The sequence below is a fragment of the Drosophila virilis genome, chromosome X, assembly GCF_030788295.1.
Source record: "Drosophila virilis strain 15010-1051.87 chromosome X, Dvir_AGI_RSII-ME, whole genome shotgun sequence".
NCBI classification, from domain to species: Eukaryota; Metazoa; Arthropoda; class Insecta; order Diptera; family Drosophilidae; genus Drosophila; species Drosophila virilis.
This window is the reverse complement of record NC_091543.1, coordinates 20,204,208-20,217,477: the sequence shown is the minus strand read 5'-3', so window position 1 is coordinate 20,217,477 and position 13,270 is coordinate 20,204,208. Positions and strand designations below refer to the sequence as shown.

The following is a 13,270-nucleotide window of genomic DNA, read 5'->3' as shown; positions in this document are numbered from 1 at the left end:
GAAAATCAATTCTGCTGGCAAATTATTGCACAAGCCTGACAATATATGCTTAACTATGCCTATCATATATTTTTGCCAGTGTAGAGTGTCTGTCAGTTCACCATTTTATGGTGTACTTAACGACTGCCCGGACCCGCCGTGTCGCTCAACTTTATGCTGTACTGCTGCCCAGCCATTGCTCATAAATACAAATGTAAAAAGGGCAACGGAGCAGTCGACCCTAGAGCCAAGAAGTCCAATGGACAACGGCAAGGAACAGACGCTGCGGCCACCCCAAACCCCGGGCACTTACTCATAAGCATTGAATTCCAAGACGCCGTCCAGTTGCAGGCAGTCTGCTGTGCGGGGGGCTTTGTCCATAACTAATTCTCACTAAATGATGTACTAAAGTGTTCCAGTAACCGTCACCCTAGACTCGAACCTCACGACCCACACGCACATGCATGTGTGGGGGTTTACAATGTCTTGCGCCTGGAGCGATATCTTATCGCTACATTCACTGGGTGGCGATAATTGACAGACCATTAACGTTTAGACTCTAAAAGCTAAAGTAGCAAATGCCATACACACTCTAGACGCCCCTCAACCCTGACCAGGCGTTAGTTTCAAGCAAATATGCATGGCAAGTATATAGCCAAGCCGTTAAAGGCACTCCATCCAGCGGCCTAGTTCTACAGCCACACACAGGCTAGCAGGCCAGCAGGCTGCACTGCAACCATAACCCACTTCGACGCCCTCCCACATTCCCAGGCATCGAATCGCCACCCCATTCTATGGAGTTGTCTGAAAGTCTTTTTCAATATACTTTAGCTGCCTCTGGTCGTTTCAGCTATCGTTTTGCCTGCTGTTCTACATCTTCTGGTGATTTGGGATTTTGCAATTGATTTAGAAAAGCCATTGAAATGCACACACACCCACACACACGCTTACACAATCATTTTGTTGAGCTTGTGGCCCTGTCTGTCGCCGTACGCAAGTATACTTTGCGAGACATCCGTTTGGTTTTTCCCAGAAAGTGACTAGAGTGAGTGAGCGAGAGGGCAAGAGAGCAAAACACGCTTCAAACTATCCATTCAAATTATAACAAAGCAAGCGACAGACAGCAAAAAACAATTTAATTTATTAAGAAAAAGACTTGCCAAATAATTTATCAAAGCAATTTCATCAACAGCACCATACCCAGCTTAGCTCAAACCCAGTGCGTGGCACCACAAGTACAAATGTGTGCAATAAATACAAGCGCACACAAAGAAACAATACGAAAGATAGCCAAACAAATGAAACCAAATACTACAAAGAAATAAACTCAAAAATAATTAAAAGTGTGACGGACCGAGGTGACAACAAATTTCATTAAGCTCTGGATAATTAAAAGGACGATTTTCAAACAATTTGCTTATTTATTACTTTTGCATACTCTGATTCCACAGGCAGCAAGAGAGTCTGCTAAGTTAAATATTCCAAATTAGCCGAATTAGTACCGAATCTGCTTGAATCTATATTAAAATTAATACGTCTATTTGTTAATCATTTATCGTGTTATGTTGTGTTATATTTAAAATGAGTGCATTATTAAAGAGAACCAATATTTAATTATTATATTATAGACTAAAGTAAGCAGGATCATTAAATAGCCCAATGAAACATCGGTTCGCAGTTAGGTTAAACAAAAGTTTGATGCAAAAGCAGCTTCCAACTTTTTGGAGGTGTACACAATTCACACCTAGTTTACAAAGAATGCTTGTCTACTTGACGAAGCTAACAGTTGCGCATTGTTTAAAGAGAGAAAAACAGCATCAGCATCAGCATCAGCATTAGCATCATCATCGTCTTCTTCATAGTCGGGATCATGATTAAAGCAGCTGCGTTTCGCATTTAGTTGGCCACAAGTGCGACAATTGTGCGGCTTAAGCGCCGCAGGTTGGCCTGCTTAGCCCACGGTCGTGACATTATCAAAAAAATGTTTCATGCCGCAACACAAAATAGGAAAATCCCGCAAGAGCAGCCAGAATTCAGGTGCAAAGCGTGAAAAGTACAAGAGCGAGTGAGATGAAGCAATGGCAAAAAATAACTTAGAATGCGTTTCACAAAATGGTGTAAAAAAAACTTTTGTTGACGTCTCGCATTACAGGTGCAAAATGGCGACGTTGACAATGAGGGTGAATGACTGAGGGAGAGGGCGCAACCGGAAACGGATGGGAGAAGGAAAAGCAGAGGATAGCGGGACAATCACAAAAAAAAAAATGGTCAACGCGCACAGATGGGACACGGAGCAAATACAACGAGTCAAATTTGTTTGCTGGCAGTTATTTTGATTGCATTTCATTCCAGCTAGAAGGATGCCTGGCTGGATGCTTGCCTTTGCCCCGCCAGGATAACTGTCGGAAGAGCCGCATAAATATTAAACAGTCCTGATGCCCGATAAGCGGCTGTTGCTGCTGTTGCTGAAGCCATTTGCCGCAGGTTTTTGGGTCTTGATTAGGCCAAACCAGTCCTGGCCATAAGTTGAAAATTTTATGCCTAACCAAACAAGGGCAGCAGAGCCTGAGCCGCATCCTGGCCCCTGACCTCTGGCCGGAAGCTAGCTTCAGCGAACCAAAGTCAAATCGAAAAATAGTTTCTATGTTAAGAACAAAATATTAATATGTTTCTGCAAAATAGCGCAAAAGTAAAAGTGAAGCCTATGCATCGAACCCAAACATTTTTATACACATATTTATATAGTACGTCTGTGTGTGAGTGTGTGTGTGCATGTGTCTGTCTGGCATCTCCTGTCGAGTTGGCTTCCCTCATAAAAGTCAAATATTTTAACAGCGTGCAGCATGCCAGCAAGCCCGGCACAACTCCTTTTCGAAATTCGTTGAACTACTCGCACTCAGCCTACGCTGACAAGCGACTTTCGGGTCCCAGCGGATCGGGTCTAGGGACCAAGTGGGCCGCGGTGCAATCAAGCATGGCTCCATGTGGGATGTGGATTACTGGGAGGCCAGTCGTTTCAGCTTTACGCTTAAAAACTTCACGCCCGGTAAACTGCACACCCAACAAATTTATAAAATTTCACAGTCAAACAAAAAAAAAAATAAAATTAAAATGAAAAAAGAAAAAAACAGAATCCATTGCCTAAAAGGTTTTTGTCTTTCTACTTCATTGCCCTGCCAGCTCATCTTAACTTGCCGCAAAGCACACACACACGCACACGCACAGCTTAAACTCATATTCATATGTATGTGTGTGTGTGTGTGTGCGTGTGTGCTTTGTGTATTTTTGACTTTAAGGTAACATATGAGAACGGACAGCACGGAGTTAACAAAGTATGTATTTCAATATTTTCGTGCTCGGCTGGCTAACTACGGCAGCAGCTGGCAGCGTGTTTACCCTGTAATATGTATATATCCAGATACTATCTAAACACAAATTTTTTTAATATAAATACTATTTCCAACTGTCTATTTAAATATGGTGCCCGAAATTACTATTACTATTTATAAGCTGAACTGAAATTTGTAACTATATGTAGTTTCTTTACTTTATATTTTGTATAAATACACAGGCATATGTGTGCATTAAATACAGGCTATCTTACAGTCGAGTCACACTAGATATGAAAGGATTCTTTTCTGCTTCGCCCTTGGCGATATACGAAAAACAACAGCAATAACAAAGATAACCACTTGACTGACTTTGTGGTGCGTGAATATGAACTGCTGCCAAAGTGCAATATGTAGGTACACATATGTGGTATACTCTCGGCCACACTGCCTGCAAAAGTATGGCAATGGAAAAGCATTTTGTTTTTTATGTACAAATAAATTCAAAGAACTATGTGCTTGGGAAAAAAGCTACAAATACCTAATTGTTGTTGCTGTAAGTGTCTAACATGAGAGCAACATTTTTATATATTGTTCGGCATCAAGAAAAACTGAAAGCATACTTTATCTTAAATAGAGGTTAAGGCGCAAGTAACAAATGAAATGTTACATATGAATTCTTAAGCTTTTAATTAAACCATTAAAGCATATAAAAGCCTCAGTTGAAAGAACTGATATCTGATTGATTTGAAAGCGAAAAGCGAAAGCCTTTATTCACAAGATAGTTTTCAGGTGACTCAACGCCTGCTTATACCACCTGCTTTCCACGACATGCTGATTAATCCAAATGTTTAGTGCCTAATTGAAGTATTTATACGAATTGTAATGTGTTCTCTAACTATGCGTACAGGTTGAGGCACCTTGAATGCTTGACCAGTTGATTGATTTTTAATCGCCATTGATGATTGACACTGTGATCACGGCAGCTGATTGACCGTGTCAATGATTGATTGATCTGACTGATAGTGTCAGTAGCTTATCTAATGTTATTGTGTATTGTGGCATTGATAGATCCAACTCGCTAAGTGTTCGCTTATGTTCAGAGCTTTTACCGACACACAGGCCAACCAGCGACAAATCGAAAGCCAGAACAACTTAGTTGGATACCAAAGGAAAGGCAGCAGCAACAACACTAAAAACAGACATGCAATACATTATGCTTCAACACCCGTCAGAGTTGTCCGTGTCAGGTTTTGGCCAGCAGGAGCAACACCTGACCAAACAGTCGTTGGGCCCACCACTCCCTGCCACAGCTCGCTTCAGCCAAGACATGCCAAAAAGTTTGTGTATAATGCGGTCAGAGAAAACTTTTGCTGCCCAGCCAAATACGCTGCGTATAATTAATTAAGTTTCCTATTCGACTTGTAACTGTGTAAGTAGGTGTGTGTGTGTGTATTTGGGAGTGTAGCGAATATAATACACACATATGAAGAGCTGCAAATATGTTTGCCATTTGCTAGCTGTTTGCACACACTTGAATTGATGTCCTGTGGCTGCTGCGAGGCAACATCCCCAGCTTACGCAGAGCCCATGCGGCGTATGAGCAATATTGCTGTTGCGTGGATATGCGCTATAATGAAGTTTGGATAATAGAAGGCATCGTTGTAAGAAATCTATTTGCCAGGCGGATGCAACTATGACACATATATATACATATATATATATATATATATTTCTGATCAATAAATGAATACAGGGTATTTGATTGCTGACCCATAAGCATTATGCTGGCACACAAACACCAAAACTATAGATGCTGGAGAGTATGATAAAGTTGTTTGTGTCCATGTACATAGCTGCCAGACTAAGTCATGTCAGCTCTTATTAACGTCAACATGTACTTGTATTTTCCATATTTTGTGATTAAATTTCACGCTTGTTGCCGTATGCAATTTCCAATAGGTGTAACTAATCGATCGTCGGACTATCAAATATATATGTATTACCCCCAAATGGGTTGTATTAAATGAGTGCTCGTCTAGTATTCCAAGACGCAGGTCAGATGCCATGAAAAATACACAAGTCGTCATGTCATGATTTCGACTTTCTGCCCGAGTTGGAGTCAAAATGTTTTTGTGGCCAGACAAGTGCAATGGATACGGTTGGAGATGGGGCAACCGCATGCTGTGCATTTTGAATGAGTTTGGGGCAGGGTCGAGAGCTGACCAAAACCAAAAGATGTCGCTGTTGCGATGTTGTTTTCATTTTGATGTGACAGCTACAAGTATCTTGTTGTCGTATCTTGTCGCTTGTGTGCTGCAGCTGTTCAACTAGGAGTAGGGCGAACTATTATTTATTAATTTTAATATCCTTGTCGTCGCCAGTTGTTATCCTATCAGCATTTCCACAGGCCGCATGGCCACAGGACCACAGGACATAGGACGCTCAACGCAACGTTCAGCGTGTCGCATCGACACGACTTTACGTTTGGAACGCATTTTCCCCACCACACCTTCCCACACCACAGCCACCACTATATACTCCGTTTTTTCCTTGCGCTTTCCTTTTCCTAATCGAAATGTGCGCCAAATCACGCTTGGGTAACCCATCACTGGCTGAGCGTCAGTAGGATAAAGTGAAGCTACGTCATGCACAGAGGCATTTGAAATGCATTACGTTTTTTATTCCCTTGCCTTTGTTGGTATATTACGATTTTGTCATGACGCATGACACAGGCTCAGCTCTTCCATATCATAGCTTTAAAGCCACAGAAATTGCATCTGTCTAGCACTTATCCCCGCTCTCAAAGCTCATTTGTCTATTCGCTTGGCATATAATCTTTAGATTGCAATTATAAGAGTATTTGTGGTTCGACCTCGCTCTCTTTGCGAATCACACTGTCGTTGCACCATTTCTGATGCAGTTTTGATTGGCCACCGAATATCACGCATGTTTCGCTGAGATTTACGGATTTACATGATAAAAAATGCTCGGATATGCGCACTAAGGAAGAAAAGGCTTATTCTACCTTAACCTGACTTCCAACGAAGATTTAACCAATTCAAGGAACTGGTAAGTAGTTAAATTATTTGCATGCAAGTTGTATATATACATTTTTTACTTAATCCTTAGGACTTTTTTCTACATTCTGACAATAAGTTATGTTAAATAATGGACAATTATTATTTACATAAAATTCCCCATTGCTATTGCTCTGCCAAAACCTAACAAGCTTGTGGAATGTCTCTTATGTTTTCTTGATTCTTTTAACATCTAAATTATTTATATATATTGCGATTTTTTTGTTGTGGAAATTAAATAACCGTAAATCTGAGCTTGGGTAGCTATTTAATTTTGTGGAATGAAACTAGAGTTCAAGTCAGATTTTACTAGTATGGCCTGTGCGGATGTTTGTTAGCTTTCCTCTGTCTTTTCTGGTCGATAAACTGCTTAGGATGGGCATAAAAAGCAGTTGCTGTGAGTAAAATTTAGCGTGAATTCGCTATCAAGCGGAACCCAACTCAAGTTCAAGTCCAAGCCCGTATCGAAAGCTAAACCTGAACCCGAACCCGAGGCCGAGGCCGAGGACAGGAATCAGGACGACGCTTCTCAGCGATAGGGATGAGTGTAAGTGTGTGTGTGTGTGTGGAAGGCAAGAAATCAGCAAGGCACATGCAAAATAAAACAGTTACATAACAGGCAGGAACACACATACACATAAACATGGAGAGACCGAGGCAGCCGCATGCAACAAATAAGCTAAGCCCCCAGATTGTCTTATCGCATTGAATTAGGTGTCTAACCCTTATTTCAACTGCCAGAGAAACTCTGACATTTTTACGCTTATTCCCGTTGTTGTTGTGGCTGCTTTGTTTTATTTTTGTGCCTCTTTCTATTTGGCCTGCTTTTGTTGATTTGCCGGCATGTATTTCGGCCGTTGAGCCCCCGGCAGCCTCTTTGCCAAGTTGTTGACACTTTGAGCATTTTCGGGGTTGTCATTTTGGCGCTCGCTTATCGCTGATTCAGGCAAAGCAACGACGGCAGTCGTGACAATTGCTCCCCATCCCCACCCCCTCAAACCCATGCCAACCGCGAGGCCATTTAAATATTTATTACAATGAAATGTTTTAAGTTGTTGCCCACTCCCGTTTGGCCTCCACTTTAAAGGCACAATTGCATTAAAAATGCATAAAAAGTTAATGCAAATTGCCGGCCAGCGGGACCAATGGCAACAATTATAGCCAACAACAGCTGCCAGATGCCAGGTAACCATGTTAAGTTCTTGCCCGACATATCAGGGATACGAGAGAGATACGTAGAAGGACAGCTGCATAGGATTTCTTTTTATCTAATTGCTAGCTAATTGCCACAAACATTTTAAATATATGCAACTGCTACCAAACGGTAAATAAAATCCAAGAGCATGTTCAGGGGGCGTATGGGGTGGATGTGGTGTGTATTTCAAAGCGCGATCAAAGTGCGCGCCTGCAACTCGCCAAATAACGTTGCAATATGCGCTAAAAGTTTGCGGCAGTGCAAAAGTTTGCGGCGAGGCAATTCGGTGCGGTGGCAACTTTTTGCGCTCACTTCCGCCGGAAGTCGGCAAAGTGTGCGTCTAAGTGTTCATCAGTTGGCCAGACCGGGCCAGGCCACCCCGTATCACGCCTCCCCCGACCACCCCTCCCCGCCCACCACCCACCACCACCACACACACACACACAACACTCAACCACCCTGCACCGAACTGCAATGCTCATGACATGATTTCACGGCACGTTTTGGGTTGTTTTTAATGCAATCAACTCGACGGGCACCCCGCCTGTTTGCCTGTGCCCCTTGTCGTATCATGTTTGCTGTTGGTAGCAGCTCCTTTTTTTTCTGTGGCTGCTGCCACTGCCACAAATTAGATTTAGTGGCAATTTATTGCTTTGTTAGCATTTCCACGTTCCACACCCAATATTCTGCCCACCGCCCATCGCCATGCTCGCCACCAACTCTTCTGTCAAAATTTGCCCCGAAAATGGCACTCTCATCTGCCGCTCGTAATTTGCCATGGTGCTACTGCTACTGCTGCGGCTGGTTGCCTTTCGCAAAACGTATTTACTTTTTAATAATGTGTGCTTAGTAATTCTATTTGATTTTTTTATTTCACTTCGGCTTGCTCTACAATTTTGTTTGTTTCGTGAGATTTTTGTTATTTTCTTATATTTTTTATAGCGTTTACCCATTAAGAACTATTAAGAAGGGTAGCACATGGGTGACATAAATCCCCCTTTTCTTTTACTTACTTCCACTTCTTCAGCCTCTACCTATCTCTCTTTCCTGCTCAAACAACATTGTCGGCTTCCTATGCGATTTTTAATGAATTCCGATAGGGCTTATGTACATTTAAGTAGCACTAATAGTTTTAAATTATATATTTGGTTTATTTAAATGGCAATGTTGTGCAAATGGGTACAGGGTATCTACGGGCTGAGCACTCTGCACTCTTTCTCTCATACTTGGCGTTGGATGGGGCTTCGTCGCGGCACTTGGCAGTCGGCACACACATTAAGTAATTGAAAATTGATGCTGGCAAGAAGACACTGACTATCAAAAGTGCTGGCTGGGGGGTCGCGGAGCAGGAGTGGGGTCATTGGATTGACTCATTCCATTTAAGAAAGCGCCTCCATTGAGTGCGTAAGCTCGTGGACTTTTCTGTTTCAAGCGCTTGGCAAATAAATACAATTCCTTTTCGAGAATTTCTTAATTTCATTTGTTGCACTTTATTTAAGATTTAGCTGAAATCCACATACACACACACACACACACACACATAAACATATAGAAATAATATCCACGCACACCAAACAGCAAAGGATGGAGAGCTACTATTTACTTCATTAATTGCGCTGTCTGAAAAATATATCCATTTACCCACAGTTCCATTAAAATAAAGCAAAACAAACGTTGACGTTAATTTTGCATATTACCTACCAGAGCTATTATGATTATTTTTGTTCGTGTCGCACTTCAGCTTCTTCCTGCTGCAGTGTTTCCAAGGATACTCTCACTACGAGAGCCGTGTTATTTAACTGATTCTGCCAATTAGCTTTTCTTATTTTAGTACACTCGCACGCATCCAGCATGGAGCGGTTTTAATACTTTAAGCAACACTCGCATACCCTGTAGTCTGACACAAATCAGCGTATTGACTATATTCAAATATTCTTCTTCATCTAGAATATGTACGAATACGGGTCATGGGAGACTATTATATTTAGACTTGGTTTCATTAGTAAACAAAATAATGAAATAATAATAATATAAAAAGAACATATTAAAAAATAAACAAGAACTATTTTTTTTTAATACAATTCGCTTTTATACCCTGAACCCATTAATAATGGGTATAAGGGTATATTGTATTTGTGCAAAATCAAAATGTATGTAACAGGCAGAAGCATCTCCGACCCTGTAAAGTGTATATATTCTTGATAAGCATAGGGTTCAGGGTATGATCAGAAGAGGGTTCAGGGTATCCCCTAATCGGGAGTTCCCGACTAGAACCTCTTAGTTGTTGTTTTTAAATTATGGTGCTTATTATTGATATAGTTTTATCCTTGTTTAACGAATCACAACATAGGTTGGCCCTCGAACCACTCTTAAAGCAATCTCTTTTTATTTTCCTCTCCGAGATCGAGTAAGCATTGTATTTAATATTATAAGTGTGGCCCATGCCAAGTTCTAGGAATCTAGTAGTCCTTTATTATCTAGGGGTATTGTTTAGCAGGGTTTTAAGAAAATAGAATCTAATTCAGATTTGATTTCGGCCTGCAAGCAATTTTAATTTTTCAGTTGAAAAAATTTAAGCTAAAATAATAAATTTTCCTTTTGAATTCGCAACAATAACAAACTGAATATATTTTCGATTTTGTGTTTAAATTTACTGAACTTAACTTTCTGTGTTTCTTTAAGTTGAAATCCAGCATGGAGTGCGCTTTCGACATAAGGCCGCTGTTTGAACGCGAGATAATAAAGGTACAGTCAGATCTGCTGCCGGAGGGCTTTCAGGGTGGACCGGAGCAGTGCATGGATATCAAGAGGAAGATGGCTTGGATTATCGACAAGATGGGCCTGCAGTCCGCTGCATCACAGGGCCTGCACACATCAGTAACCAGCGCCCGGCAAATGTGCAGCAAGCAGACCATTTACCTGATGGCTTCCAAGGCCAATGAAAGCGGCAAGCTTGTTGTCACTGGTCTCCTGAAGATGGGCCCAAAGGACCTCTATCTGTTTGACGAGCGCGGACAGTTGCGCAGCCGTATAGGCACGCCTGCCGTATTGGACTTCTTTGTGCATGGCTCGCACCAGCGGCGCGGTCTGGGCAAGCGCCTCTTTGATAATATGTTGACCGACCTCGGTTTGAAGTTATGCAAATGCGCGGTGGATCGGCCCTCGGCCATGATGACCGCTTTTCTGGCCAAGCACTACGGACTGGTGCGCACCATTGCCCAGGCCAACAATTATGTCCTGTTCGAAGGATTCTTTGGCAACAACGACGGCAACTCGACAGACGGCAAGGACAGCAAGCCAAAGTCGCAATTGAAGTCGCCGGAAAAAGCCGAAAAGGAGCTAAAGGTGCTTAGCATGGCTGAAATAATGGAAGCTGGTAAAAGACACTCTCGAGATAATAGACTTAATTTGAAGCGTAGCGGAGATACCAGAAGCTGGCAATAAAAATAGACGAAACCGTACTAGACAGGACACGACTAGACTCAACTGTGGACCGAACTGGTTTAAACGTAGCGACTCGAGATAGGTATTATATTTGTATCCTACTACACTATACGTTTGCCATTTCTAAACTGTATTTGTCTCACGAATAAATGAAGAATAATCGAATGATAAAGTTGCTGAATCTCAAATTAATATCTAAAATTTATTGGCTTAAGGTTTACCACATAAAACAGATTCTGGGCTACAGACTGAAATTGAGCCCAAGGCCAATTACACAAATATTTAAAAGCAATGTGATATTGTACTATAACATGCTTACATATATAGTTGTTGTTGTTAGCGTGATTGTATGAGTCGCTGCTACTAATATTGCTGTCGTTGTCGTTGTTGTTGTTGTAATTGTTGCCACCATCGTTTTTTGCTTGCATTTGCATAGTTTCATTTTCATTCAACTTTTATTTACCGCCACGTTGCCAAATGCCAAAACTTGGCGATTAGGTAGGTTGTTGTTGTCGTTGTTGTTATTGCTTGGTTTGCATTGCCATAACATTTAATAGGCAGCCAATAGCTGACAAGCGCCCAAATGTGGGGCAAGAAGTGGGTATCTATGGCCAGTTGAGATCCTCGCAGTTATTATGTCGCATCATTTCAACAAAGTGGCGGCACATGCAAGGCAAACAAATTTCGAGCGCGCTGTGAATTGCGAATGGAGTTTAATTTTTCGGCCATTTCGGGCTACGAGCTCGGCTCTTCGCACCGCAAGGCTTGTTATATATAAATATACATATGTATGGATTATATATGTACATATGCATGTGTATGTGCGATATGTTAGCAAGAAACAATGACGGCTAGAAAACCAAATGAAATTCTGCCAAACCAACGCACATACATGCATACACGTTCACACATATAGCTAGAGATAGACAAACACAATGGGAAAAATATTAAAACTCAAAATTTTTGTCACGTGTCAAACGCCATTTATGCGCTTCGTGATCGCACGCGGCTCAGTCTCGAGCTCACCCATACATCTGCACATGAGCCAAGCACACCCGCCTGCATACACACACACACATACACACACACACACACACACACACAGACACGCACGCACCAATCGCAATAGCAATACCAATACTAATGCACACACGTAGGCAGTGGCCAGAAGGACACGTAGACGACGCGTCGCAGTGGTCGCTAGAAGCAACAGAAAGTTGGATAAAACAGCACCCTTGGTTAGAGTGAGAGAGAAATATATGAAGAGTGAAATAGATAGCAAAAATAGCAGACTCTGTTTTTAATATACGCTTGCTGAGGGTCTTATAATTGTGTCACGCAATGTGTAACGCATTCGAGTAGAAATCCCTGTTTATATATTCTTGATCCATTTGTGTGTCTTTCGTTCCTTTGCAAGCCCGAGGCAATCAGTTGATAGAATATATTTATAAAACTGGACTCAGATCCGACTCTTTGCTCGGCCAAGAGCAGGGCCAAATTATTTTCGAAAGCTTCTTTCAGGACATATCACGTTTGAAATTTATTCTTGTTATTATTAATTTTATTATTTTATATGTTAATTGTATTATTATGACTACAGATGGAGATTAAAATCTTATAGATAAATTACTCAAAATACCTTCTTACATATCTTCCGGGTCTGAACTAAAAGATTTGCACGTCTATTTTCTATAAAAAATGCAATTCACTTAAACTTGAGCTGGCATCAAATGTTTGGCTGTTCCGACGTCTACAGGTGCGCTCCTGTATGCGTATAGCATAGATATATATTTGGCTAAACTTTGGTGCATGTTGCTGACGTTTTGAATGCTCAGAAAATTGTCTGATTTTGAAGTTGGGTATTAGTACCATTGTGAATCAGGTTAAAAGCTGGGTATGTGGTCTAGTGTGCGTTACGTTGATGCTTTTAAGTGCGTGTGTGGCTGCCCACGGAAAACTTTTGCACGTTTCTTGCTTTTATGCACACACATACAAATGAATTTTGCTTGTGCTTGTGTTTGTCTGTGTGGGTGTGTATGAGTCCGTGCGTGTGTGTGGCAGTTTTATTAACGCATATCGATTGTTCTACTGCGCTGCTAGCCATTATGCAAACTTTTAAATAATACAAATATTATTGCTTTGTTTCGTTAACCTTTTCGATTTTTTGTTTTCATATTCAATATGCTTTTGATTTAAGCAGTTAACACTATTAAAATTTTAAATGTTAGAGCTGCTTTTAATTC

At 41.3% G+C, this 13,270-nt stretch overlaps 1 protein-coding gene across 1 annotated transcript; it reads left to right on the top strand.

Moving 5' to 3' along the window:
- Positions 1–10,277: 10,277 nt before the first annotated feature.
- On the top strand, positions 10,278–11,027 carry lky (leaky). The gene has a single exon (XM_002055618.4). It carries the CDS (start codon positions 10,278–10,280, stop codon positions 11,025–11,027), a length of 750 nt encoding a protein of 249 aa, XP_002055654.1.
- Positions 11,028–13,270: the final 2,243 nt, after the last annotated feature.

Coding starts and splice junctions, on each gene's coding strand:
- lky (XM_002055618.4), top strand. CDS start 10,278: ATGGAGTGCGCTTTCGACATAAGGCCGCTGTTTGAACGCGAGATAATA.